This window comes from Pundamilia nyererei, unplaced genomic scaffold (assembly GCF_000239375.1).
Source record: "Pundamilia nyererei isolate P.nyererei 1_Seehausen unplaced genomic scaffold, PunNye1.0 scaffold00069, whole genome shotgun sequence".
Taxonomy (NCBI): Eukaryota; Metazoa; Chordata; class Actinopteri; order Cichliformes; family Cichlidae; genus Pundamilia; species Pundamilia nyererei.
This window is the reverse complement of record NW_005187470.1, coordinates 939,202-963,672: the sequence shown is the minus strand read 5'-3', so window position 1 is coordinate 963,672 and position 24,471 is coordinate 939,202. Positions and strand designations below refer to the sequence as shown.

Below are 24,471 nucleotides of genomic sequence, written 5' to 3'. Positions count from 1 at the left end.
TTCTTTCCAGATTTCACAGTTTTGTCATGATTGATCATTTTACTGTGAGAAAATCCTGGTTGTTTTTGATGTAATTAGGCTGCTTACTGTTAGTGTGTGTGCGCCAAATGTGTGTTTGTTAATCAAGTGTTTCCATTTATTCTCTCTTTTTTTTTTTTACATTTTGTTCACCCATCCTCTCCTTCATCACTCAAACTCCAATTCATGTCAGACAAACAGTCTTAATAAGATAAAACGAGAAAAACAAATTACATTGGAGCTAACTTAACATAATACAGAAAGACCAATATGGATGTCAAGGACACACAGTGAGAAATAATTATGATTTTTTTTTTTGAAGTTCAATCATTATATAATAACATACAGTAATAATATAATTCGGTTGAAGGACAGCCATTTAGGCATCAATGAGTAATTCTGAGAAAATCATATACTTTAGCTCACCTGCATTTTCAGCACTGAAGAAAATGCTAAAGTCATACATTTTGTCGTGTACCATTGCTTCATGCTTCATAGTGATTTTTGCTAAGATCAGTTTTTGTATGCCTGGAAACACTTTGATTGCCCTGCTCCACTTGTGATGTTTCCATGCTTTGCTATTTCAACAGTCTTGGCCTTAATCTTCAGTCTGACCTACACCCTGAAGGCGAAGTTTAAAAGATATGCTTTGGCAGTTTGGGGAATATTCTTATTAGCTTTCTTGCCTCAAGTTAAAAGGGAACTCTTACATTCATTTCTTGTCCCATGTTTTTTATTATTGGACTTTTTGCATGAGTCATAGTTCAAATTCTCATTTATGTGGCATTGGTCATTGGTGCAGCTCCTCAGTTGATTTGTTAGCTAAAGTAGACTGTTTTAGCTCTGTGTTCACAGCTAGAGCTTTGTGCCCAAGATGACCATATTAAAGATCTCTCAATGACTTCATGCAGAATGAAAAGTAAAAAACAAACAAAAACCACTGTGTGAAATATTTGTAATAGTCTGAAAAACTGAGCTTTTGTGTCACATATTACACATATGCTGACCTTTGAAACTTTGCCCACCTTTATCATCAGCATCCAACTTTGCAACAATATGACAAATAACTAGGAAAAGCTTTAAGTCTCCTTTAAATAAATAAAAACATACAGTGCTTTTGTTTTTTTGTCTTAAATATGAAGCTACCCAGGTTGCAAGAAGTATCTGGGCCTATTCTGTGAGAGGTCAAGTAGTTTGTGGTGTGCATGAGGCACCCACTGTGTGGCACTCCAGTTTTGCTAATATGATCTGGCCTTGAGTAAGCAGTAGGCCAGCTCATTACTTTTTCTACTTTGGCCCTGTGTGGATGAGGAAATCCTCATCCAATATAAAGGCCATACACACTTTCAGTCTTATTGCACAGTGGTGTGGAGGGTCCACCACATTAAGTGAAGTTCCAAAACAGCTAGCCTTACATGGCAGTGGGTTATAAAGCCTTCCAGCACTAAGTTTGAATTGATGCAGCTGCACCACGTTTCTTAAGCTGTAGCACCTGTTTGTGCTACAGAGAGGAAATGCCAAAAACAAAACACATTTCCTGATGGTTACTTCAGAAGGACTGCCTCAAGAATAAAGTAAACAAAATAGTTTTCATAAACAAACTAAAAAAATTAAATTTTTTGAAAAGGGTTAATTTTTTCTTTAATAACAATAAATGTAAATGTTCTTACATAGCCAGAAAACCAAGTTATACTTCTGAATTCATAGGCTGCACTTCTGCAGCAGTTTTTATTGTTGCGCTATTGCTTATAATACCAACAAATATGAAAAGAATGAAGACAAGTGAGAGCAACTCGGAAAATGCGTTACTGTCTGAGTGCAGTGGAGATGGAGCCGATGTGCTTTCCAGCAAGTGATACATGGAGGGCGTGGTGCAGTCCATCAGTCCATCTGACAGCAGTATAAATCAGTGCAGTTCCTGTTTCCAAAGGAGAAAGTTTCAGGCACCCCGAGGCTCACCGCTGTGTTTCTGTTCTCCTCCTAATTAAGAGAGGTCGGATTCGAACGGAGCCAAGTACCCCGTGCTTTATTGAAAACCCCGAGCTTTTGTCCTTGCCCACAAAATTCTACATTTGAGCTTGTTTTTTTTATTATTTTTTATTAAAACAGAGAATGCTATTGTGTACCACTAACTAATAATACTACGTATTGAATTAAAGAACACAAAATAAAGGCGTCAATTAACGGAATTAATTAAAAACAAATGATGTTATTGCAGCTCAAAAATACACGCAAGTACACAATGCCTTCTGAAAACAACAAACGAACAAAAAACTACAGCCAGTATGAATTTGTTTAATTAATTAATACACTTTTTAAGCAGTTTGAGAGGTGCTGATTTCTTCAACTCAAACTAGAGCCAGGGCTGCTGGTTTCCCCAGCTAAGGAGAAGGCAAGCAAATTGTATGATGGCATATTTCTTTTGATATGAAAGTAAATAAGCGTATTCTCCAAAATGCCAAACTACTCCTTCAACACCTTTTTAGCCATAAGATCTAGCCTAAAGACAGGGAGATTCTGCTAGATGCCTCAGAGTTTAAAGTCGTGGTTTCTGGTAGCATGCTTTTGGTACGATTTGAAAGAAACCAGACTTGGTTTGGGAAGTTTTCTTAAACCAAGTATATGCTTCTTGTGCTTTTTTAATTTAAAATCGCAGTTTATAAATTGAAACGAAAAAGTATCCCATCATGCTTATTTTGCATTTATTAAAATTTTTTGTGGTGATTTTAAAAGCTCGATAAAATTGTCGGCATCATTGCTTTTTTGTTTCTTACGGGAAAGTATGTGTTTTTCTTTGAGTTACTTATTGTTACTCTAGATTATTAGAAAATAAGTGATACTGATGCGTATTTTGTACTTTAAGAACCACTGCAGTATTTCCAGCTGTGACTGTTCTTGCAAATCGGTGCAAAAGACAAAATAATTTACACAGAATAATTTAATTAATAAAGATATTTTAAGCACAGTTGGAAAAATAATCTGAACTGGGTTCTTTATATAAAGGGTTTATGATATGTAGGGATCGACATAGACTGTGCGCTCATTTCATAATCTTCCTCTAAGTAAACTGATCCTTTATAATCTGATACTGAAATCCAGAGAGCTCTCTGGATTTCATCCCTCCTCTATCGTAGTTTTTATCACAGATTCTAAATCACTGACCTAAATGTCCGTTACAAGCCCCTCGTCTCACATTTACCTTTTGATTTCAGCTCAAAGATGAAGATGGAAAAGATGAAAGATGTGTGCTTTTGTTCTGAGTTTCCTTATGGTTCTGCACTTCCTTTCTCTAGGCACATCGTGGTTTGTGGTCACATAACACTTGAAAGTGTATCCAACTTTCTAAAAGACTTCCTACACAAGGACAGGGATGATGTCAATGTAGAAATTGTTTTTCTCCATAAGTAAGTACAAAACGTTGTGCAAATGTCATTGTTTAGGAGGAAAAAACTAAACTTTAGGAGATTAGAGAGTTCTCTGATTTAAGAGTGTTTGTTTTTTCTGTCTCTCAGTATTTCCCCTAATCTTGAGCTGGAAGCCTTGTTCAAGCGCCACTTCACCCAGGTAGAGTTTTACCAAGGATCTGTCCTAAATCCACACGACCTGGCCAGAGTCAAGGTACCTGACTGTCAATACTTCTTCCTCTGTAATATTGTTGGTTATCGTCTGACTGAATACTTGATGTGATTGTTCATTTTTGTCTTTGCTATTTGCAATTTTGTTTTAGATTGAATCAGCTGACGCCTGCTTGATCTTAGCCAACAAATACTGCGCTGACCCCGATGCCGAGGATGCATCCAACATCATGAGGTACTGCATAACCAAATCATGATTTATGTTTTCCTGCTTTCATTGTTTATTCGATTTGTTTTATGAACAATCACATTCAGCTGGATTCTGAGAGAAAAAGACATTTTCGGAGTGGATTGAGTCGTAGTTTTGGATGTGGAAACTGCACTTATTTTAATGGGTTTAAGGGATTATCAAGTGGATAATATATGAGAGTACAACATATTTTAAAAGTGATGGGAACAGTCTGTTTTAGGGCAAGGCAGATAAAATTTGGTTAATAAAATTGTGTTATTAATAGCTCTGTTCGATAATGAAGTCTGAGGATTGGAGGTTTTCCACTGAAGATTAAATTGCTTAGCTATAAAAAGTCGGAGAGTCATTATGTGACATTTCTTTTCCATCTAAAAGGGTTAAGACGTTTAAAATGTGCTGCAGAAATCATCACAGCTTGATTCTAATCTAAACACTGTGTGATTAATACATAATCATTATAGTAGAGCCGTCTTGTCTGTCTGTGCATCTCTCCCATATGTTCTCCTGGACATGAAATTTATTCATTTGTCACAAATGTCCACTAGGACTCAAAGGAAATGATTTGTATTTTGTGGTCAAACAGTCAAAGGTCCCCTTCTTGAACTCTATGGTGACCACTCCGTGTATTAAAATGATGTCTCGTGCCGGACCATGTTTTGGGCACGCAACATTGCTGAATGTAGACGCAACCAAGTGAAGCAACCCCAGATCATAACACTGTCCCCACAGGCGTGTACGGTAGGCATACAGGTGGTGTTGGCAGAAGGACCCAAATGCAGGACTCGATGTGGCTCTTAATAAATAACAAAAATAACTTTTATTTAAGTGGAGTAAGGAAAGTCCATCAAAAATCCAGAACAGAGAATAAACGAATCCAAAAATTCATTGAAAGAATTCTACTGAAAGAAAACAGGAAGACCTAAAACATAGACTTAACAGCAAGAAACAGAAGGACACAGTGACAGTGGGATGATATGACACTCAAGGAATTAAATATAAACTATAACCAGAAACAGAAACTAGATTAAAAGGTATTAAAGATAAAACTAAACTGAGAATCTAGTCATAAAGAAAACAACCAGATATTATGTGCTACTCAAAGGAAAAGTCCAACAATCATCCTCACTGATTGTTTTTTAAAGGCTCCTCAGCTGTTTAGTCCCAATGTCTCTGAGAGAATTCTCTTCACTTTGCTATTTTCACTATTAAACATACCCGTGAGATTTACTGTTGTTTTCTTACCATTTGATTTCACCAGATGTTTGTTTCCCTTATCAAGATCAAGTAGATAAAGTTTTGGGTTTCTTTTGTTTTCCAACCACATTTCGTCCTTAACGATGATGGTATATTTGATAATGCATTGGACTGTTCTTAACCCACATTTAGTTAGGCTAATAATGCAGTTTAGGAAAAGAGAAACTACTCACAACTGTGGTTAATAAATAACTTGCTGCCAGCCAAAAACGGACTTTTTTGTGTGCTTGGGCAGAGTATGACTGCACACAAATGTCTAAGAGTGACATTTTATATCCAAAGGTTTAAAGGTCAACTTCCCTATGACTATAAAAGATATTTTAAAAAACCCTCTTGCCGTTATCCAGTGAGAGATTCTGTATGTACGTCTCATTTGGTTGAATAGTAATTTGAAATTGTTAACAATGGTATTTCTTCCAGGTTGATTTATTTATTTTTTGGTAGAAGTTGTAGGTTTGTAAATTCGGAGAACAGGCTGAACTGGTAATGGTCAGATTGACATCAGTTCTTCCCAGACAGAGAGAAAGTCAGCATTTTGTAGCTGGATCTAGGAATATGTTACTATGCAACTCTCTTGTTCTATTTTTTTGAACCTTTAGTTTAAAATATTAAACTATAAAATAAAATGCAAACTTAAAATTGTTAAAAGCATACAGTCGACTACGATACTTAATTTCTATAAAAAGAGAGTGAATCCGATTTTTTTTTTAAAATCTGTGTAACTTTTGAAAGTGCTGCAGATATTCTTATATTGCTTTCTTTTTGTCCTTTATCAGAGTAATATCTATCAAGAACTACCACCCAAAGATCAGGATAATCACTCAAATGTTGCAGTACCACAATAAGGTTTGTATTAATCAACTATAAAGCCTGCTGGAGTCACTTAGTTACTCCGTTAAAGTTAGTTACGTTTCAGTATATGTTGAAAAGATCTGATCACTGAATCATTTGTCTGTCTTAGTTTCTAACAGCATGAACCTTGTAGCCTGACTTCCTTTTCCTCTTCCCCTCAGGCCCACCTTTTGAACATCCCAAGCTGGAACTGGAAGGAGGGAGATGACGCCATTTGCCTTGCAGAACTCAAGCTCGGGTTCATCGCCCAGAGCTGCCTGGCTCAGGGCCTCTCCACCATGCTGGCCAACCTTTTCTCCATGAGGTCCTTCATCAAGGTAGCTGCAACTAACACTGATCCATCTGTGCTCACTGGATTAAGTTCAAAAATAAAGTTGGCCAAGAAACAAAGTCTGAATAGATAATAATGGTTATCCCAGATGAGGCCCGTATGCAGCATCTGGTGAGCGGGTGGTGATGATCTTAAACTTGCACCTTTTTATATTTTTGTATAACCTTCTTTATTTTGTTGTAGATTGAGGAGGATACATGGCAGAAGTATTACCTTGAAGGAGTAGCCAATGAAATGTACACAGAGTACCTGTCCAGTGCCTTTGTGGGTCTGTCCTTCCCAGTAATTTGCGAGTACGTAAAACTAAAACATTTTATTTTACCCCCTTTTTTTGGTACTTGTTGTTTTTTCATTCCTGGATGCAAGTAATTTAGATGTTTAAACTGCAGTCATTAGAATTTAAAGATCCAAAGATAATTGTTATGCAAGTATTAAATAACCAGGCTTTTGGAGATGGTAGGTTAAATTAGTTATAGCGAGGAAGCACATGGCGTTCGCATAAGGGCTCCATACTTTATAGGCTGTCAAATCCCATATTTATCCCATATTAAAATATTTGAAAGTGTAAACCTAAATCTAAGTGTAAATAATTTAGGGATAAACAGGTTCTCATCCTCTAAAAAGAAAAAAGAAAGTGGCACCCTAAGCTAAGAAGATTTCAAACTAAAAGTACTTAGTGTGCCTCAGGTCTAATTATATTGTTATTCCCCTTCACAGACTCTGCTATGTGAAGCTAAAGCTGCTGCTGATAGCTATAGAGTACAAGTCTGATCAAGGGGAAAGCAGGTAAGTCGGGGCATTAAAATTCATGCATGCAAAAACTTTAATACGCAGGTGTCAGTATTTGCTTTCAGCTACTGTGAATCAGCTTCCCTGTTTGACTGCAAACACAAGTGCTTTACACAATGTGTCTAAATTGATGTCTAAATGGGTTTATTCACAGACATCACAGGGCTCTCCGATAACATCGTGACAAATTAGTGGGGAAGGTGGCAGTTGGTTTCTTTGAGCACAGCAGAAGCTTTGTTTTAGTAGTTTCTCTAACACGCTGATGCTCATTTATACTCTTTGAAGTGCTATCTGCTTTCATCAACTTAATTAAATAAACAGGGGCTATCCTGCCAAATGAGTTGTGAAAACTAATCCCTGCAGCGTGTGCCAGACGCAGTGATTAGTGCAAAGCCTTGCAAATTCTGTGATATAACTTTCTGCTTTGACATCTTTGGTCTACAAATCCTCACAGCACCCTGATAAACCCTGGAAACCACGTGAAAATGCAGGAGGGGACCTTGGGTTTCTTTATTGCCAGCGATGCCAAAGAAGTAAAGAGGTAATGAATGAGACCTGAGATTCAATCGTTTGATTAAATTCCAGTCTTGTTTCTGCAATAGTGCCTTTGTTGGTCTGCATGTCATACGGTTTCTGTATCTTGAGCTATTACATGTAGGAAAATTGCAAACGCTTGTTTTGTTAGTATTACCTACATGTTGCCAGAGCTTACAAATATACTCACTCACTTTATTAGGAACGCCTTTCTAGTACCAGGTTAGACCCTCTTTTGCCTTCAGAATTCTTCATGGCATAGACTCAACAGGGGACTGGAAACATTCCTCAGAGATTTTGGCCCATGTTGACATGATAGCATCACACAGTTGTTGCAGATTTCTTGGTCACACGTCCATGATGAAATCGTAAGGCAACTTGAGTATATTGAACTCATTGTCTTGTTCAAGAAAGCAGTTTGAGATGGTTTGAGCTTCTAATGGCTGCTAGATGCACCTTTGCTGTCACCTTCCAGCTTGAAGGAGTCTGGCCACTCTGATATCGGACATCAACAAGGCATTTTCTCTCAGAGAACTGCCATACACCTTTTTGGACCATTCTCTGTAAACCCTAGACTGTGGGAAAATCCCAGTAGGACAGTAAATCCATCCATCTGGGACCAACACCAAGATTCAAAGTCACATTCTTTCCCATTTCTTATGCTCAGTTTGAACTTTAGCAGGGCCAACCATGTCTTCAGGCCTAAATGCATGCAGTTGCTGATTAGATATTTGCATTAAGGAGAAATTGAACAGGTGCACCTAACAAATCGGCCAGTAAGTGTATATTGGCTTTTGTGTTTGCTCTTAGAAAAATGCCATATTTTGCATGTTTAATTGGCCAGACTGAAGTGATTTATCAGCGGTTCATGGATCCTTGAGTTGCACTGCTGAGGCCAAAGAGGAATGTTGGCTGTTAGCTTGTATCTGCTCATTGCTTGGACAAAGATAACATTCAAAGACAGATTAAAGGTACAGTACATATAGCCGAGGTTGGATGGTGATGTTACCTGCCAGAGGGGATCAGAAGATTTATGAGGGCACAGCATGAGACAAACTGCAGCGCCCTTATGAAAGATCAAAGCTTAATTTAAAACTGGTCCTGAACTTCTCATAGAGCTGCACACTCTTTGCTCAACTTTTGGCACATTAAACATTGACAAATGCATTGGATGCTTCATTAATTTTTTGTTAATAAACTGATTGCACACAAATTAAAATGACTTGTTGCAGATGTTGTGCAGCCATAGTAAAGACAAAATATGTGTAAACAATTTATTGAGCACTCATGCTGTTCTTGATTTTCTTCCGCAGGGCACTGTTTTATTGTAAGGCCTGCCACGATGACATAACTGATCCCAAAAGGATAAAGAAATGTGGATGCAAGAAATGTAAGTGTGATTGCATGCAAACACAAGATCTAAGTTAGATTGATCCCATTATTTTCTTGCTCAGATGAAACTGAAATATAATGAGTTAGCATTCGAGTAGCTGGGTGACAGCGTATTTACATGACCTACTATACATAGCCATTTGTCCCAACCACTTATTTCTTACATTAATTATTCCTTGAAATGAAGCCTTGTAAGTTGTGCATGTAGAAAGATCAGATTTCTTTCTGCAGCCAAAACAAACTGAAGCACTCAAAGTTTCCCCATGTAGAACTACATGTTTGGATCTCTGTATGAGATGAATACCTGCTCTCATTTAAGGGTCAGTTCCCCCAAATTACATGAAAAAATGCTTTCAAACTTTCTCATCATGCAAATAGTTTTGGTTTTTCCATGCTGAGGTTTCAGATATCCTTCAAAATGTATGTTTTTTGTGGATTTGGATGAACTGATTCCTTCAGAGTGTTTCAGATAGACGTCTCTTCTAACAGACACACTCATACATAGTGTTTATAGCATGCTATCTTTTCCATGTGATTCCCAGCTCTTATAAATACACATAGTAGACCTCTTAGTTCAGTCTAAATGTGCATTTTGTTTGTTTTCTGTATAGTAGCTGTGTTCACTGTTGATAACTTTGTGATGTTAACAGGCATTCAGAGAGACTGTTAACACCACAGGTACCTGGACGGATCACGTGTTTCTAAAACCTTATAAACATCGCGTGCTACATGTTCTTCTGCTTGGATAAACCACAGTTTGTCTCTAGTATTAAAGCTAACACCTAACATTGACATGTGATGTATTCTTTTCCTGCTGCTTGGGAACTTGGCACACATTTCTTTAAAAATCTGCTTAATAGTGATATATTGTGAGTAATGTGGATTTGTTTCCCCTTCAAAAACACAGCGTGCTAGTGTACCTCAGATTAAAGTGACCTGTTTGAATGTACTCTAAATGTTGCATGTACAATGGTTGATGCTGCCTGGATCTCTTGTTGTTGTCACGTGCACGTTGTTTTTTGTTCGTTCTTTTGATAGAATTTTATAGCTTTCAAAAGAAATTAGCAACAGTATAGATTTTGCAAAAAAATTGCAGAGCAGAAGTAGATTTTTTTTTTTTTGCTCAAACGTAAACACTGCAGCATTCATGCCTACTTGAGTTAGTAATTCACCACATCACCACCAGATGGCCCTGCTGCCCTTTATTAAGCACAAGACCCCTGCATAAAGACCACAGTGAGAAACAGACTGGGATGAAGACTGGAAAACCTTTATCCTTATTACTCCTTACTAATTTTTTATGGGAAAAAATTGGCATCCATACTAAAGTGATGTAATCCACAGAGATGTGTGCATATCTTTTAAGAGAAATATTTCAGGAAAAAATAGCAAATCTGTCATGGAATATGGATCATCTAACTTATGTGTGCTTTTATGCACTATAAACGCTTTCAAGTGTTTTTTTTTTCTTTTTGTCTTTTCTGAAGGCACTTGCAGGTTTTTGTAGAAGTGATACTGTTTTTGTAAAATACCAGCATCTTTAGTCTTTTGTTTAGGAGATTTCTGTCATTTCCTGTTCTTAATAAGCATTAGTAACAAATGTAAATATTTAAGAGCTGTAAAATGAAATATTATTGTCCTTATATCTCATATGACTCAATGGCTCTAAGAGAAGAATCCAGATCCATGACACATAGCCAAGTGGTCTGCAAAAAAAAATAGCTATAAATCATCAAATTGTGCATATATAAATGTTTTATTTATTCCAATTAAACATGCATTATGTGTCTTTAACCTCCACTTATGTTAGATTGGCCTTTGTAAGACCAAAATTTGCCATTTGATGTTCATGCTTGGCTCATTAGCAAGTTAATTAGTGAACATAGAAAAACATTTCATCACATAGTAAAGTGACACTAAGCCCAAACAAGCTAAATCTGTGTTAGCGTTATTAGGATTTTGTTGGGTAAAAGTCTCCAAAAAGTCTGAAAAGGTTAAAGAAACCATATTTGAGGTCACGGGGTCATGTTCACGTGAGGGGAAAGGGTGTCGGTTTACAGGATGCCAATACTAGTGTAAGCGGCACAACAAAGGTTAATCTTGTACATCCCAGCAGCAGCCGTCCTCCATGCCCTGTTCTTCCTCTATCCCCTCTTCCCTCAGAATGACCCTCAACATTAACCTGCTCTTCCTCTCCTCCCATATGAACCCTTGACTGTAGCCAAGAAGCCTGCCTACAAGAAAATGAAACTGGCATGTTGTTTTGATTGCGGTCGCTCAGAGCGGGACTGCACTTGCATGCCGGTTAATGTGCGTTGTAACATGGACTCCCCTCAACGGGACATCCCACTCTCTGCTGTCTCTGTTAATGATTGCTCAGCCACTTTACGTGCCTGTAAGTTGTCGCCATGACATGTGCTCTTCAGTGTTGTAACATGCACCGTGTGTCTTTACTTCTGTGTGCTTTCAAATTTAAGCACCCGTGTTGTCACCGTCACAGATGTAGATGTTGCTTTGGTGTTTTAGCTTTCTGATTTTTGGTGCTCTTCTCTGTCTGTTGCTACGTTTTGCAGTGAAGCATGCTGGTCTATTGTTTTGCTGGTGTTTTGTCAAGAGAACGTGAATTCAAATTGAAACGTAGTTTAAAATTAGATTGACAGTCACTAATGCAAACCTTTTGCTGTGTAGAGCAGTATTTGTTTCCCTCCAGTGACCTCATAAATATATTAGAAAAAAGTCAAAGCCATGAACAATGTACAGCTGTGCATCCCTGCAAAAAATCTCACAATGCACAGTTACTGTGCATTTTCCCAAATAATTATTCTGATAGGACTGTCTAAATCTTACAATGATGTCACTGGAGACATAACATAACATTAAAAAAAATAATATCAAATAATATCTCACCACTGTACCCTGGAGAAATGGGTGAACAGGATAGGATTTGAGGTATTTGTAAATGTAGACGTCTCCGACGATTAATTTTTCTTTTCTTTTTTTAGTAAATAATGCTCTTGAGAGCACCTGAGGGGATATTGTGATGATGACTATTACAGTACATATTGAGGTTAACATATGGGTTTTATTAAATTATAATCAACAGCTTGAACAAGAACTGGGGGTAAAATCTGCAAAGCAGACAAAGTTATTGGTTGTTTTTGCTGATTTGTGATTAAATTGAGAACACAAAGCAGTAGAGTTGGAATATAAGAGGAATAAAAGATGGTAGAAGAGTGCTGGATCATATTGGAGTTTAACAAGCGGACTTTAACAGATTGAACTGCATATGAATTCCTAATTCAAGTGTGATTTCCCTTTTTAAGCCAGGGGGTATGTTAAATCGTACTGATGTGTCGCAGGAGGCACGAAGAATGTGTCTGAGGTTGCAGAGCATTGATACAATTTGCTGGAAAACATTGCAGACTGTCATAAATTTTTAGTGAATGACTCTTGATCAAAAACCATTCGTATAGCTGAACACGTCTGGGCGTTTTTACCCCGCAGTGTGTCTCCCAGGGTTGTGTGCTGTGAGCGTGGCCTGGCTAGAAAAGCTCGAGCAAGAGCTCCAGAGTTGCTGTCGACACGGTGCGGGAGATGCGTGGAGCGAGGCCTTATGCGGCCTGACGTGGAAATTATGTTTGCATTTTCATTTTTGGAGTGCTACCGGTTGTCATGAAACTCAGCCTGACAGTTTCTAACCACCAGGCAGCCGAGTGCCCCCGCCCCTCTCCTTTTCTCTTGTTGTGGGACAGATGCTAGCCTGTTAGTCCTGTGACTCTGCTCGCGCCCTCCGATTGCAGGCGACAGATGCCAGGACCAGCACGGTCCCTGTTTGAACATTGCTGTCACTGTCCTGCCTTAAGCTCAATGCGTGACCTTTAATGTAAGCAAGGGGTTGAAATAAGTTACTAATGAGCATGTGTGGGACTCACCGAACGTTACACACATCTGTGCAGGTTGTCTCAGGCATGGGTAGGCAAAAATAAGACAGTAACGCTTCTTAAGTTTTGTGCGCTGGTGAGTTTATTGTAGGTGTTTTTGATTGAACATGTCAAGCTGAAAATATATGATATATAAAAACCTGCTTCTCACTTGAGTATTCACTTAATGCTGCTAAACTTACATTTAGCCTTCACTGGAGGGTAAATATGAGCAGCTATAATAACTGATACTAAATAACTGCTAATAATAAATAATTATCAGTCACACAAACGTGGTAATATTTCAGTCTTAAATTCTTAATGGGAGTAAAGAAGCTTTTCATCTAAACTTAAAGGTAGCCAAGATATCTGGTCCTCTTTTGACTTGAAAATAGCCAAATCACTGCTTAGAGTGACACCGTAGATATTTAGCAGATGACTACAAACATAGACAGCGAGCTACTCTTAAATTACTGCCCACATCTCTGAAAATCAGATTTCTAACCGACCTGTTTTACTTCTCATTGCTTTGTCCGTGTTGTCTCCACGGCCTCAATTTTTTTTAAGTGCCTTCAAGAGAAATCCCTCAGCTTTCCGCTCACAGTCGTCACTTATAATTTGCTCTCATTACGACCTGTTCTTCTCTGTAACCTCTCATCCGTCTCTGCATTTTTCTCAGCTAAAAATAGCTATAATGGATATATCAAATCAAGTAAGTTTTGATTTCCATTCTCTCTTTCTCTCGACTCACTTGTGTCTAACCCCTCCATTTGTGCATTGTCAGCTATTAATATTTGAGCTGTCCCTGACCTGCTGTATTTCGCTGTCCAGTCTATCATCATCATCCATGACTGTGTGTCTTATGCATAGCATTAGGGAACAGTTTTGAGTTGATTCTTTGTGTTAGGTATGAGTTAGGGCTCAGCAGCACACTTATGGCATCTTCACCATGACTGTGGATAAACCAAGTCTGGACAAAATCACTTAAAAACATTCAAATTAAATGTATGCAAGAAAAGCATTTCAGCCTCGCATAATTGAGTAAAACATATTTAAATGCAAAAAGCCGATCTTAAACTCTCTCAGCTCTCGTCCAACGCTTACAGGAGTGTGAAACTAGTGGGTAGTCCACTTTAACAGGATCTGTGATAGGCAGCAAATCTGCCACATTGCGTTGTCCTGGAGAAGTGCTGTGCATGTTTGACGTGGGGCAGATGAATAGTGGAGGTCTGGAGCAGGAAGGATAATCTGCTAGACAGCTGACTGTTGAAATAATCATCTCTCTTCTCCGGTTTTAGCTCCCAGACATTTTTGAACTAAGGAAAACACAGCTCTTCTGTCTCTTTTTATCTTTACCAGCCTCACCGCTATTATATCGCTAGTATTAAAATGTATATCGAATTCATTCCTCCCTCCTTCATCAGGCATAAACTGCATGTAGCAGCTAGTGGCTGCTGATTCACACTGTCACCTCCTTGTTCTGGTAGCATAACAATTGCTAAAACACCTGAAAGCATATTTATTAATTCATGTTTATTATAAATATCAAAGTAAACGTCAAATCCAGCTTTTCATTGGTGGCTACAGGAAGTGGTTAAGTGGTGTTAAATAAAAATGAGCTTTTTTTTTTTTAAATTATTCAGCCATTAGCATTCTTGTGCCAGAAAGAATTACCCCCCTAAACCAGTGACTGTCCTTTAATTATGATAAGAGTCACAAGATGTTTTATTAACATACACACTGCTGGTCTTACGGAAGTCAGTTTAAATCAAATCCTACCTTGTGTTTAGCTTCAAGAATTAAAGGATTCGTTTGCTAAAATCATAAAGAAAGTGCCATATTCTGCTTTCTCATTTAGATAACTTTAGCTTTTTTTTTCCTATCGTGGTTCTCACGGCATTAAAATAAGATTAGAAAAACGCCAGCTATGTTTCTACAGCATCCACTGCGAGCTGTTTCTATTCTTCGGTATGGTATGAAGATTATCCCAGACCACGGTAATATCATTTGTCAGTTTGTTTTTCAGTGTTTCTTAGCATCACAAATGAAATTTTATTCCCTAGTTTTGCACTGTCTCTTCAAACCTTCTGCAAATACTACCCAAAGAGACAGATATCCAAAGAATTAACAGGGGAACTGTGTTTTCTGTGATTTGAGTGAACTAACACCTGAAGAAAAAAACATAAGTATTGTATAGCTGCTGACTTTGACTCCTCTTCATTTAGCAGTAAACAACAGTCCCTTAATCCAGCCTTATCGGTACAAGTCAGCTAAACTGAAGCACACCTCAGCCAGTGAGGTCTGTAAGGGGCCCCGTAGCGGAGTTGCTGCTTTATCGGTCCGTTTGGTAAACAACCGCAAGGGAAGCCTGCTGCCCCCCGCTGAGCCCTCTGCTCTGAGACTGAGCTTCGTGGGCTCCGAGGACTCAGGCCAGGTAGGCCGCCCGCCAGGGGTGACAGAAGAGGTCATCCGGCTCCAGCGAGCCCGTAGCCTGCCGGTGAAATACAGATACCACCCCGGTCACTCCAGTAACGCCACACTCAGTCAGAGGCAGTGTAAGGGCCACATCCCCCCACATCCCTCTTACCCTCAGCGTGTTTGGCAGGCCTGCACTCAACAACAGCACAACCAAAGCATGTGCTTGCCAGTCTGGAGTGGTTGCATGTGTAGCATTCCTTACTAATGACCCAGTGTGTGCAGCTGTCAGCTGTGAAACATTAAATATTGAACAGGCCGAGCGAGATGTGAAGGGCCAGTGTGTTGGAGCATCCCTCTCGACTGGAAAGCCCCCCCCCCCCTTCTTCAACGTTTTCCATTATGTTGTCAGTCTTCGACATGCTAGCGGTGCTTGAAATCATGTGTTCGTCGGCGGAGGAGCAAGATCTTTGGGACTTTATTAATTTTAATGAAAGCAATTGCAGTTTCTTTGTATAAAAAAGAAAGAAAGACAGAAAAGACTAAAAAGAAAGAAACAGTTCACAGCTTGAACCATCAGTTATAAGGTACCCGAGTGTATTTTCCATGACCTGTAACAATCTTTTCCCAGTGAACGATGGCTGTTAAAGTGCTATTAGTGAAACACTTTTCTTGCTGCTTGTATTTATTTTACCAGCGACTGCCACAGAGTAGAGTTGTTTTCTGCAGCTGCGATATTAGCTTGTAAAAATATTTGCCTGATTACTTTACTCGGGGGTAAAAGTTATAACTCGTTCCCTATGAAGAGCTCAGTGCAGTTTGCTGAAGTGATAAAGAAAATGTCCAAAGGGCATCTCAGCTGTACATAAATCACTCTGGCACAAGGACCAACCTAATTGTATAAGCCAAGGGCACCACTCTCAAGACGAACAAAGACCAGAAATCCAGGATTCAACACTGACTCAAAGCACCTTTGCTTGTAGTCTTAGATGCTTCATATTTATAGGTTATTACCTTAATTAAATGAGAAGATGAGTGATTAGTGTGAGCAACAGTGATGCGAGTCTAGGTCTATCTGTAGTACAGTAATCTGTGATTACGAAATCACAGCCCTCTTAACAGCCCTCAACTTATTTGTGGTGCTACATTATCTGAATGATAAAACTGTTGACAGGTGGATTACAGCAGTTCAATGGATTAGTGCGTATGGTAAATAAAGCTTCCCAGATTAAACTTCAGCAAATGGCATGATGGTTGATAATGGCACTACTGCATGTTTGCATCTCCATACACAACCATGCCAATGATGTGCTAATGTATCCTGTCTGCATTATGCTAACATTGGACTGTTTCCTGCTACCCACTGGTTAAATTGTCCTGTCCCACTCCATCTTGTTCACCCGACCTCTTTCCACTCTGTCCCTGTATGTATATTATCTCTTTGAATTCACTGACCTCAAATTGTGCTGTGCTGTTCTTTTGTTGTCCCTGCTGTGTGGATCTTTGCTCGACTTCTGATCATTTCCCGCCATCACGCTGTTTCTTTGGCATTTTGTTGCAGTTCAAGAGGACCAACAATCAGCACTATCACCCAAAAAAAAGCAACGTAATGGAGGCATGAGGAATTCTCCAAACTCCTCACCTAAGATTATGAGGTAGGTACCACAAGGAGCTATCTGTCTTTGGGTTTTTACACATATAAATTCCCTCACCATAAAAATACAGATAGCTTCTTTAATAGCCAAATGTTAAACGGCAACAAAACACAACAAACTGTAATCACCGCTCGGTTTAGTTTAAACACAAAAACTACTTGGTTAGGTTTAGGCTTGGTTTAAACTATGCTTTATCAATTCATTTCAATTTTATTTATATAGCGCCAAATCACAACAAAAGTCGCCTCAAGGCGCTTTATATTGTACAGTAGATACAGAGAAAAGCCCAACAATCATATGACCCCCTATGAGCAAGCACTTTGGCGACAGTGGGAAGGAAAAACTCCCTTTTAACAGGAAGAAACCTCCGGCAGAACCAGGCTCAGGGAGGGGCAGCCACCTGATGCATTCATCACAACATTAACCCTACATGTTGAAAATTAATGCCTTCAGGTTTGACACCAAAGGGGTTCTTTAGCGTTGTCTCTACGCTATTGCTTGCTAGATGACAAATAATGACCTTAAATTAAAAGAGCAATTCAAGTCATGTTATCCTCATTGGTTCAAAGAACTATTGTCCAAAATACACCCTTTTGCTTCCTTCACAGATCTTCAGTCCATGCCTCCCCCAGTGTTAAAAGTCTTTATGAGATAATACTCTATTATTTACATCAATAATGTCTCACATTCAGCCTACATAACAATTAGGACAACAAGACGGCCCATACCCTTTCCTTTTTCAACACAACACACAAGTTCTTGTTTATGCCCCGGTCACCTGTAATGCCGTTCTCTCTGGTTTCCTCAATGAACATCTTAATCTGCTCCAAATGGTACCGAATTTGACAGGAAACATCATCACCTGCATCAAGTCCACCAATTATATAACACCCCTCATCCAGCTCCAATGGTTCATAGTTCTTTACCAATACATTACAAGATTCTGCTCCTCACTTTCAAACCTCTCTCTATGACCCGTGTCCTCCCACATATTGTCCAGATTTCTTTCAACCTTTCTTTCATGTGTTCTATGGTTTTCTGATTAGTTCTAGGTAGTTTTAGACCTAGAACAATGGGTGCCAGAGCTCTCTGCTGAACTGAATCCATTGCATCATTGCGTCAATGCCAAAGGCCATGTTGTGTGCATCTGTGAGACACCAGCAGCTCTGACACAATGGGAATCAGAATGACCTGGTTATGATTAAGGAGTAGGAAAATGATTGCCTGTATACACAACTAGTAAATACAGAGAAACTGTTTGCATTCACTTGATGACTCAAAGAGTTACTCTCCTGTTAGCTGTACTTGGGTCTCTGGGCGAGGGAAATCTTAAGGCTATTTTCCAGTAAACTATTCCAAGATGTTCAGCAGCTAGCTGCTAACTTTGTTGATATTTGCTATAGGGCTGTGCGATATGACCAAAATCTCATATCCCGATATAAGAATTCTATCGTCCCGATAACGATATAAATCACAAAAATGTAACATTTTCTGTAAATTCTGTGAATCTCGGGCAGCTCGACTTGTGGGAAGTGTTTCCAGCTGCGCGTCGTGTAGCTGGAGTCGAGTGTTTTAACCGATGCATGAAACGATACATTTTTAGACATAAGTTGTAAAGGCCGCCGTTTTCTTTGTGAGCATTTATTACACGGCGTGCTGCGGGGAAAAGCCTGTTCTAACGTTTGAGTCTAACGTTTATTTTTTAGCACCTGGCGGCTCTTTTTTAATTCTCATCCGTAAATAATCTGCTGATTGATTCAGTTTATTTTGAAAAGTCTCAACAGGATCTTGAGCTTTATTGTGAAAGGTTTATGTGGAACATAAACAAGCGGACAGGCGACGCTTTTACCATCGTTGTTGCTAACCACAACGCATAAAAACAGGCGCTTGTCCATCTGTACTGTGGTTATATAAAATATAAGAGAAAGAGAGAACTTTAAGAAATTAATATAGCCACTACAGTGACCATCAAAACGATGAAAAAATATTGCCGTAAACAGTTTATTTTGCGACACCAAGAAATGAAACGATAGCGTAAAATGAAACGATAGACGTTTTTATATCGTAATCCGATATATATCGTTATATCGAACAGCTATATATTATATTTGTTGCTTAGTGTTGGGAGGGTAACATACAGACTAGCTTCCTGCTCATCATAAGAGTAATGAAACCAAAACAACTTGCCGGACGGTATAAAAATACTCTGCAGGGATCTCCAGTCAGGTGATAATCCTTTGTTGGTTTATAACTATAAGCATAATCAAATAATCTCTTTCACATTACACATATCAATTTAACCTCTTAGGGACATAAATATAGTCATTAATGTAGCTTTAACAAAGCTTTGATGAAGAAAGTACAGATACCTGTGCTTTAGGAAGAAAACCAGTACTTGTTGGATTAAGCAGTGCATTACAAAGAGCATCTGAAAGAACATTTTTCTACGCTCCTTTTTTCATGGAAAATATGTCAGCCTCTGAGATGAGCTCTATGCCACAAGGTTTCATGTGACACCCACAGACTACAGTTCTTAAACAGGCCTGGCACTAATGACAGCACCAGGCAGTCAGAGGGGCTCTAAAGGATAGATAGCCCAAGGCTATTCATCTATTGTCGGATCCCTCTGAGGTCTTTTCAGCACGTAAGGCCACAGATGATATGTATCATCACAATGAAAGGCGAATTCAAATGCTACCTTGCTTTTATCTTGTCTCGTGAAATTAAATCGTAGCGTATTGATCTTGACTGGAGATAACACTGTTATTCAACAAGAACCCATTAGAGGGACGATAATAATAGTAGTCACTGTCATTAAGTGCAATGTTATAAGGAAGCCAGGCAACAGGGAAGACCTGCAGCCTGATGTATACAAAGTGCAACAGCACAAATGAAATTTAATTAAACCTGACAGATGACTTTATGTTCTCACTGCTAATATGGCTGCGATCTGCTTGACATTTGGAATTCAAACCCACATATGTCTGTTTTGTTTAATACCATCAGATACAGTACAGATCAGCAACATTCACTATTTCTGGAAAAAAAATATTGCTTTGTATTATAACTAAAAGTGTCGGTATGCATACATTACCATTTCCTTTGATGTCTGGTCTCTGTTTTTTCCAGGTGGGCGTTTGCCCTTTATTTATTTGGTTCAAAGTGGTTTGAAAGTTGAATCGCTCCAGGTGATTTCCAGGGTCTTGGGAAGCAAAACCAGGCTTTTCCAATGCTATCAGCAAAAAATCAACACACCAAACCAATCCATCTACTTGCCATGCTAATACTGTGCAGTACAGGTGGATGTGATATTTCGTGCAGCGTCTGCTGCCTACACGCTAGAGAGGGATTCGCCGTGGTAGCCTAAGGGATACTTCATTGCAACAAGCAGAGAAAAAAAACATCTGGGTGTATACTATATCAAATGTGTTTTTACAGGACCCGCGGCCTCAAGGCCTTTGTAAATAAGTAATGATCAACAGATTGGCTGTGGGTTTTGAAGAGCAGGCCTTTGTCAGTTTTCATGATGTGCCGGGTTTTCAAAGACTTTGCCTGCTCTTAGTGCTTGTGTTAGAGAGAACTAGTGCAGTGCTGCCGAATTAGAAGATCGACATAATGTGCATGTCTGCCTTCTTCTTTATGGCTCTCTCAGCTGTCATTACGCTCCTCCAGAAAACACCTGGCCTTATGTTTCGGGGTAATGATGTGTGAAGTCTTGTCAAACGTGTCATCATAAAGCAGTGAATTATGCTGCTGATCAGTTTGAATCTTTAGAAGTACACAGAAGTGACAGTCACGGACACTTCTGCGCTGTTTAACGAAACAAACCACGCAAGAGGGGAAAAAAAAAGCGATCACGTTTCCACGAGACGGTTCGCTTCTAGTTCCAGCAAACTAACATGACCTGTCTGGAACTTAGCAATGACGACCTCACTGAAATTAACACCATTTCCACGGGCTCCTTGATGGGTCATAAGACACATCTAACTGCGGGATGTCATAACGCGTTTGGTCACATCGGAGTGCCGTGACATACACGTCATGTCTGTTACAGAACTGCTGAGGCAATTGGCAGTGCAGGGTAGTGACAGGCCGTCATGGCTGACAGTGAGCGATAGCTATCCTGGCAGAGCTCTGCCTCACCAGTCATCTTCACAAGGACAAACTGAAGTGACAGCGGCTCCACTGAGTGAGTGGTGAAACATTTGACTTTTGATGGAATATTTAGCCAAGGTGTAAAACCACTAAATGCTTTCACTCTTATTAGAATTTGAATTGCACTCTCACGTGGATTTTAAGTACCGTAATTCCAGTTTTTTATGATCATTTATGATTGTCCTGGCTGTAAACCTGTAAACCTACAGTTTATCAAAGCTGCCGCCTCCGCTTCTTTTGATTACACAGAAAAAAGAAAAGCGGCGATGTCTGATTTCATGCAGCCGACAGTCTAGAAGCAGCAAATGGGAGTGAGTGTCATTGTTTTTAGGACCCCCACTTTCAATATATTGGAGTGTATTTAATTATTTTTTTATTTCACGTTTCTGTTAACATTGTACTTTAAAAAAAACAAAAAAAACATGTGCACGCTTTGACATTGAAATTTTATCGTACACGCGCTTTTCAAAGTGAAGCCGCATCGACAGAGAGGTAGAAAAGACATTTCCCTCTACTGCTACTTATATTCTTGAAAGGACATCCAGGTCTTGCCTGGGGGTATATGAGCCCAAAGGCGGGGGTTTTTTCGGCTTCAGTCTCTTGGAGCCTGAGGGATGGTAGTTTCAGCTGACACTTTCATACATACTTAACATGTTACTTAAGGTGCCCATTCTTTTGAGGTACTTGGATGGATTAAAGAGACGCTCTTGTTACGAGGGGAGGACTTGAACAATTTAAAAGGTTTTGGACAGAGACCGAAGACTGTTGTCTGGATTTTCAGAAGACAGCATCTTTAACTTTGATCTGAATCTGACAAAGTTGATTTAGGGCAAAGGGATTTGGGATCAGCTTGATGAGATGTTAAATTTGGGTAACTTACAAATTTCTGTTAATCTTTTTCATACCATAGATCATGTGTTTGATTATTCTATTACATGCATCAAAACCCTTTATTTAAATTAACTGTATGACTTCATAAGATCATATCCCCCTGACCAGAACAAGCGTGATAGAAATGCAGGTACTCGTGTTGGGAGACAACTTTTAGTGGTCAGCGTTAATGTTCACCAGTGAAATTAGTTTATATAGTTCTGATGGTCTGTTTAAACATTAATACCCTTCACTTTGGAAAGCAAATACGGTTGGGCAAATTGCTGAAATATTTAAAGTCTGGTCTGTTAAAGCTTTTACCACGCAGCGCACTACGTCAAAAGCCGTATGCAGTAAGGGGGCGTAATTGCATCTCCGTGCTCATGCCAGTCAACGCAGTGTGTTGCTGCCATCTTCTTCCGCCTGGCTGCCGCTGCTGATGTCACTCTGCTTGATGACATGGCAGTTTTGTTGGCATTTCTGCAGATGGCCTCTGACAGGAAAACGAAAAGAGGAAGCGGGAAAAACTAGGAAGAAAGCAACCTTTTTTTTTTCTTTTTCTTTTTTTAGTAAAAGCGACCTATTTGCAGATTGCCAAATATTCTTATGGTTAATTTATAAAATGTGTTTTTTGTTCAAATCGATGATATAATTTCACTTTGTCCCTCCCATCTTTTTGTTTGATTAGACATGACCCACTCCTCATCCTGGGAAACGAGCAGATTGAGAGCATGGACGAGAACGTAAAGAAATATGACTCCACGGGGATGTTTCACTGGTGCCCGTCCAAAGACATTGAGAAGGTCATCTTGGTGGGTCCTGCTCCTTCACTCGGTACACGTCATTTGTCCCGACACTCTTCTCCCTGGTGACAGATGTGTCATGTCACAAAGCACTATCAGAGGTTGACAGGGCACTTAAACACTCTGTAATGAGGTGTTTGACATGTCATTTGCTACAAGAGTGCTCTGCACTATGGAAAATTTCTTGTACTAATACATATGCCATTTTTCAAATTACTTTCATTGCAGTGCAGAACTGCATGATATATTTTACAGGGGGGGCAGGCTCACTGCAAAAGGAGAAAGCGCTAACATTTGTTGGAAATGCCCATTTATGCAAATTCCAGCCAGGAACATATTGATCCCTTATCCCTTTCTTTCCCTCTCAGACACGGAGTGAGGCAGCCATGACTGTTCTGAGCGGTCATGTGGTCGTGTGCATATTTGGAGACGTGAAATCGGCGCTGATCGGTGTCCGAAACTTTGTGATGCCTCTGAGAGCAAGCAACTTTCACTACCATGAGCTGAAGCATATTGTGTTTGTCGGCTCCCTTGAGTATCTGAAGCGGGAATGGGAAACTCTGCATAATTTCCCCAAAGTCTCCATTCTGCCTGTAAGTAGAGAAAAATCACTAATTTCAAATGTTTATCTAGATCACGTCAAAGTGATGCCTTTGTTTTTCTAAACTGGTGTGCATATAATGCTCATTAACAAATGTATTTTGTGGGAAACGTGATATTGTTTCATCAGTATAAAAAGCACATTGTTATTTTGCAAGCTGTCCTGCAAAATGCTCATTGTTAACAAATCTTAAAGCCATCAACAATTTGTGGTTTTCGGTAGAATATTAAATCCTGGACATTACATAATGATTAATATTTATGTGGTTATGCTAGCAAAGGATTTGGCTAGGTTTAGGGGAACATTGTGGATTTGATTATGCGAATTTCTGCCTGGACTTTATTAGGGAAGCTATGCATGACTCCCAGAATAAGGAATCCTTATTTATCTTATATTGGACTTAGTTGCATCCTGTCATTTCATCTGCTGTGTTAAACAAGCTTCAGCGCTGTTCCTTCACCTTGTAAGCCAGATTTCTACTGATTGGCTACAAATTTCAATCAGACGGATAGCAGGTGGCTCACAGCTAAACCTCTGTACCCGAATTGATTATATGGAGGTTATTCTCTCTTTCTGACATCATACAGTGCCAGAAGGGGAAAAAAAGTCAGAAAGCTGCGCACCAAGGGACAGATTTATAAACACGTTGCATCAGCACAAACTGGGTTTAGGTGTAAAAAATAATAAAAAATTGTATTGTATTGTTAGTATTTACAAAGAGATAGCAGTGAGAAGATTATGCGTAAGAGGTGACAACTTAAAGATGTTTGCATGTATGTTTCTGAGCGTTCCTTCAATAAGATGCAAAATATGGGAGGAGAATCTCCAAAAGTTGATTCTTTTCATCTGGATGTCCACATGAACAGAATCAACTTTTGGAGATTTACTTACCCGGACGATTGAACATGCATCGAGACATGGGAGGAGAATATTTAAATCAACTGCACGAATCAATGTAGAATTTTTTGCAATAGACACTAAGGGCGATCGTGGCTCAAGAGTTGGCAGTTCGTCTTGTAATCGGAAGGTTGCTGGTTCGAGCCCCAGCTTGGACAGT

At 39.2% G+C, this 24,471-nt stretch overlaps 1 protein-coding gene across 16 annotated transcripts in view; it reads left to right on the top strand.

Moving 5' to 3' along the window:
- The window catches only part of LOC102213110 (calcium-activated potassium channel subunit alpha-1), a 98,734-nt gene that overhangs the window by 62,789 nt on the left and 11,474 nt on the right, over positions 1-24,471 (top strand). For 5 of the 16 annotated variants that reach the window (XM_005736402.2, XM_005736403.2, XM_005736406.2 and 2 more), the window contains 15 exons: positions 3,312-3,422; positions 3,531-3,636; positions 3,746-3,828; positions 5,874-5,943; positions 6,111-6,266; positions 6,464-6,573; positions 6,998-7,066; positions 7,524-7,610; positions 8,917-8,993; positions 9,856-9,864; positions 11,217-11,390; positions 13,595-13,627; positions 16,892-16,985; positions 22,699-22,822; positions 23,182-23,406. In XM_005736402.2, coding sequence (XP_005736459.1) covers positions 3,312-3,422; positions 3,531-3,636; positions 3,746-3,828; positions 5,874-5,943; positions 6,111-6,266; positions 6,464-6,573; positions 6,998-7,066; positions 7,524-7,610; positions 8,917-8,993; positions 9,856-9,864; positions 11,217-11,390; positions 13,595-13,627; positions 16,892-16,985; positions 22,699-22,822; positions 23,182-23,406 — 1,528 coding nt within the window. The remainder of the gene's footprint in view (positions 1-3,311; positions 3,423-3,530; positions 3,637-3,745; positions 3,829-5,873; positions 5,944-6,110; positions 6,267-6,463; positions 6,574-6,997; positions 7,067-7,523; positions 7,611-8,916; positions 8,994-9,855; positions 9,865-11,216; positions 11,391-13,594; positions 13,628-16,891; positions 16,986-22,698; positions 22,823-23,181; positions 23,407-24,471) is intronic. The other 11 variants (XM_005736410.2, XM_013911682.1, XM_013911680.1 and 8 more) reach the window with 7 other exon arrangements.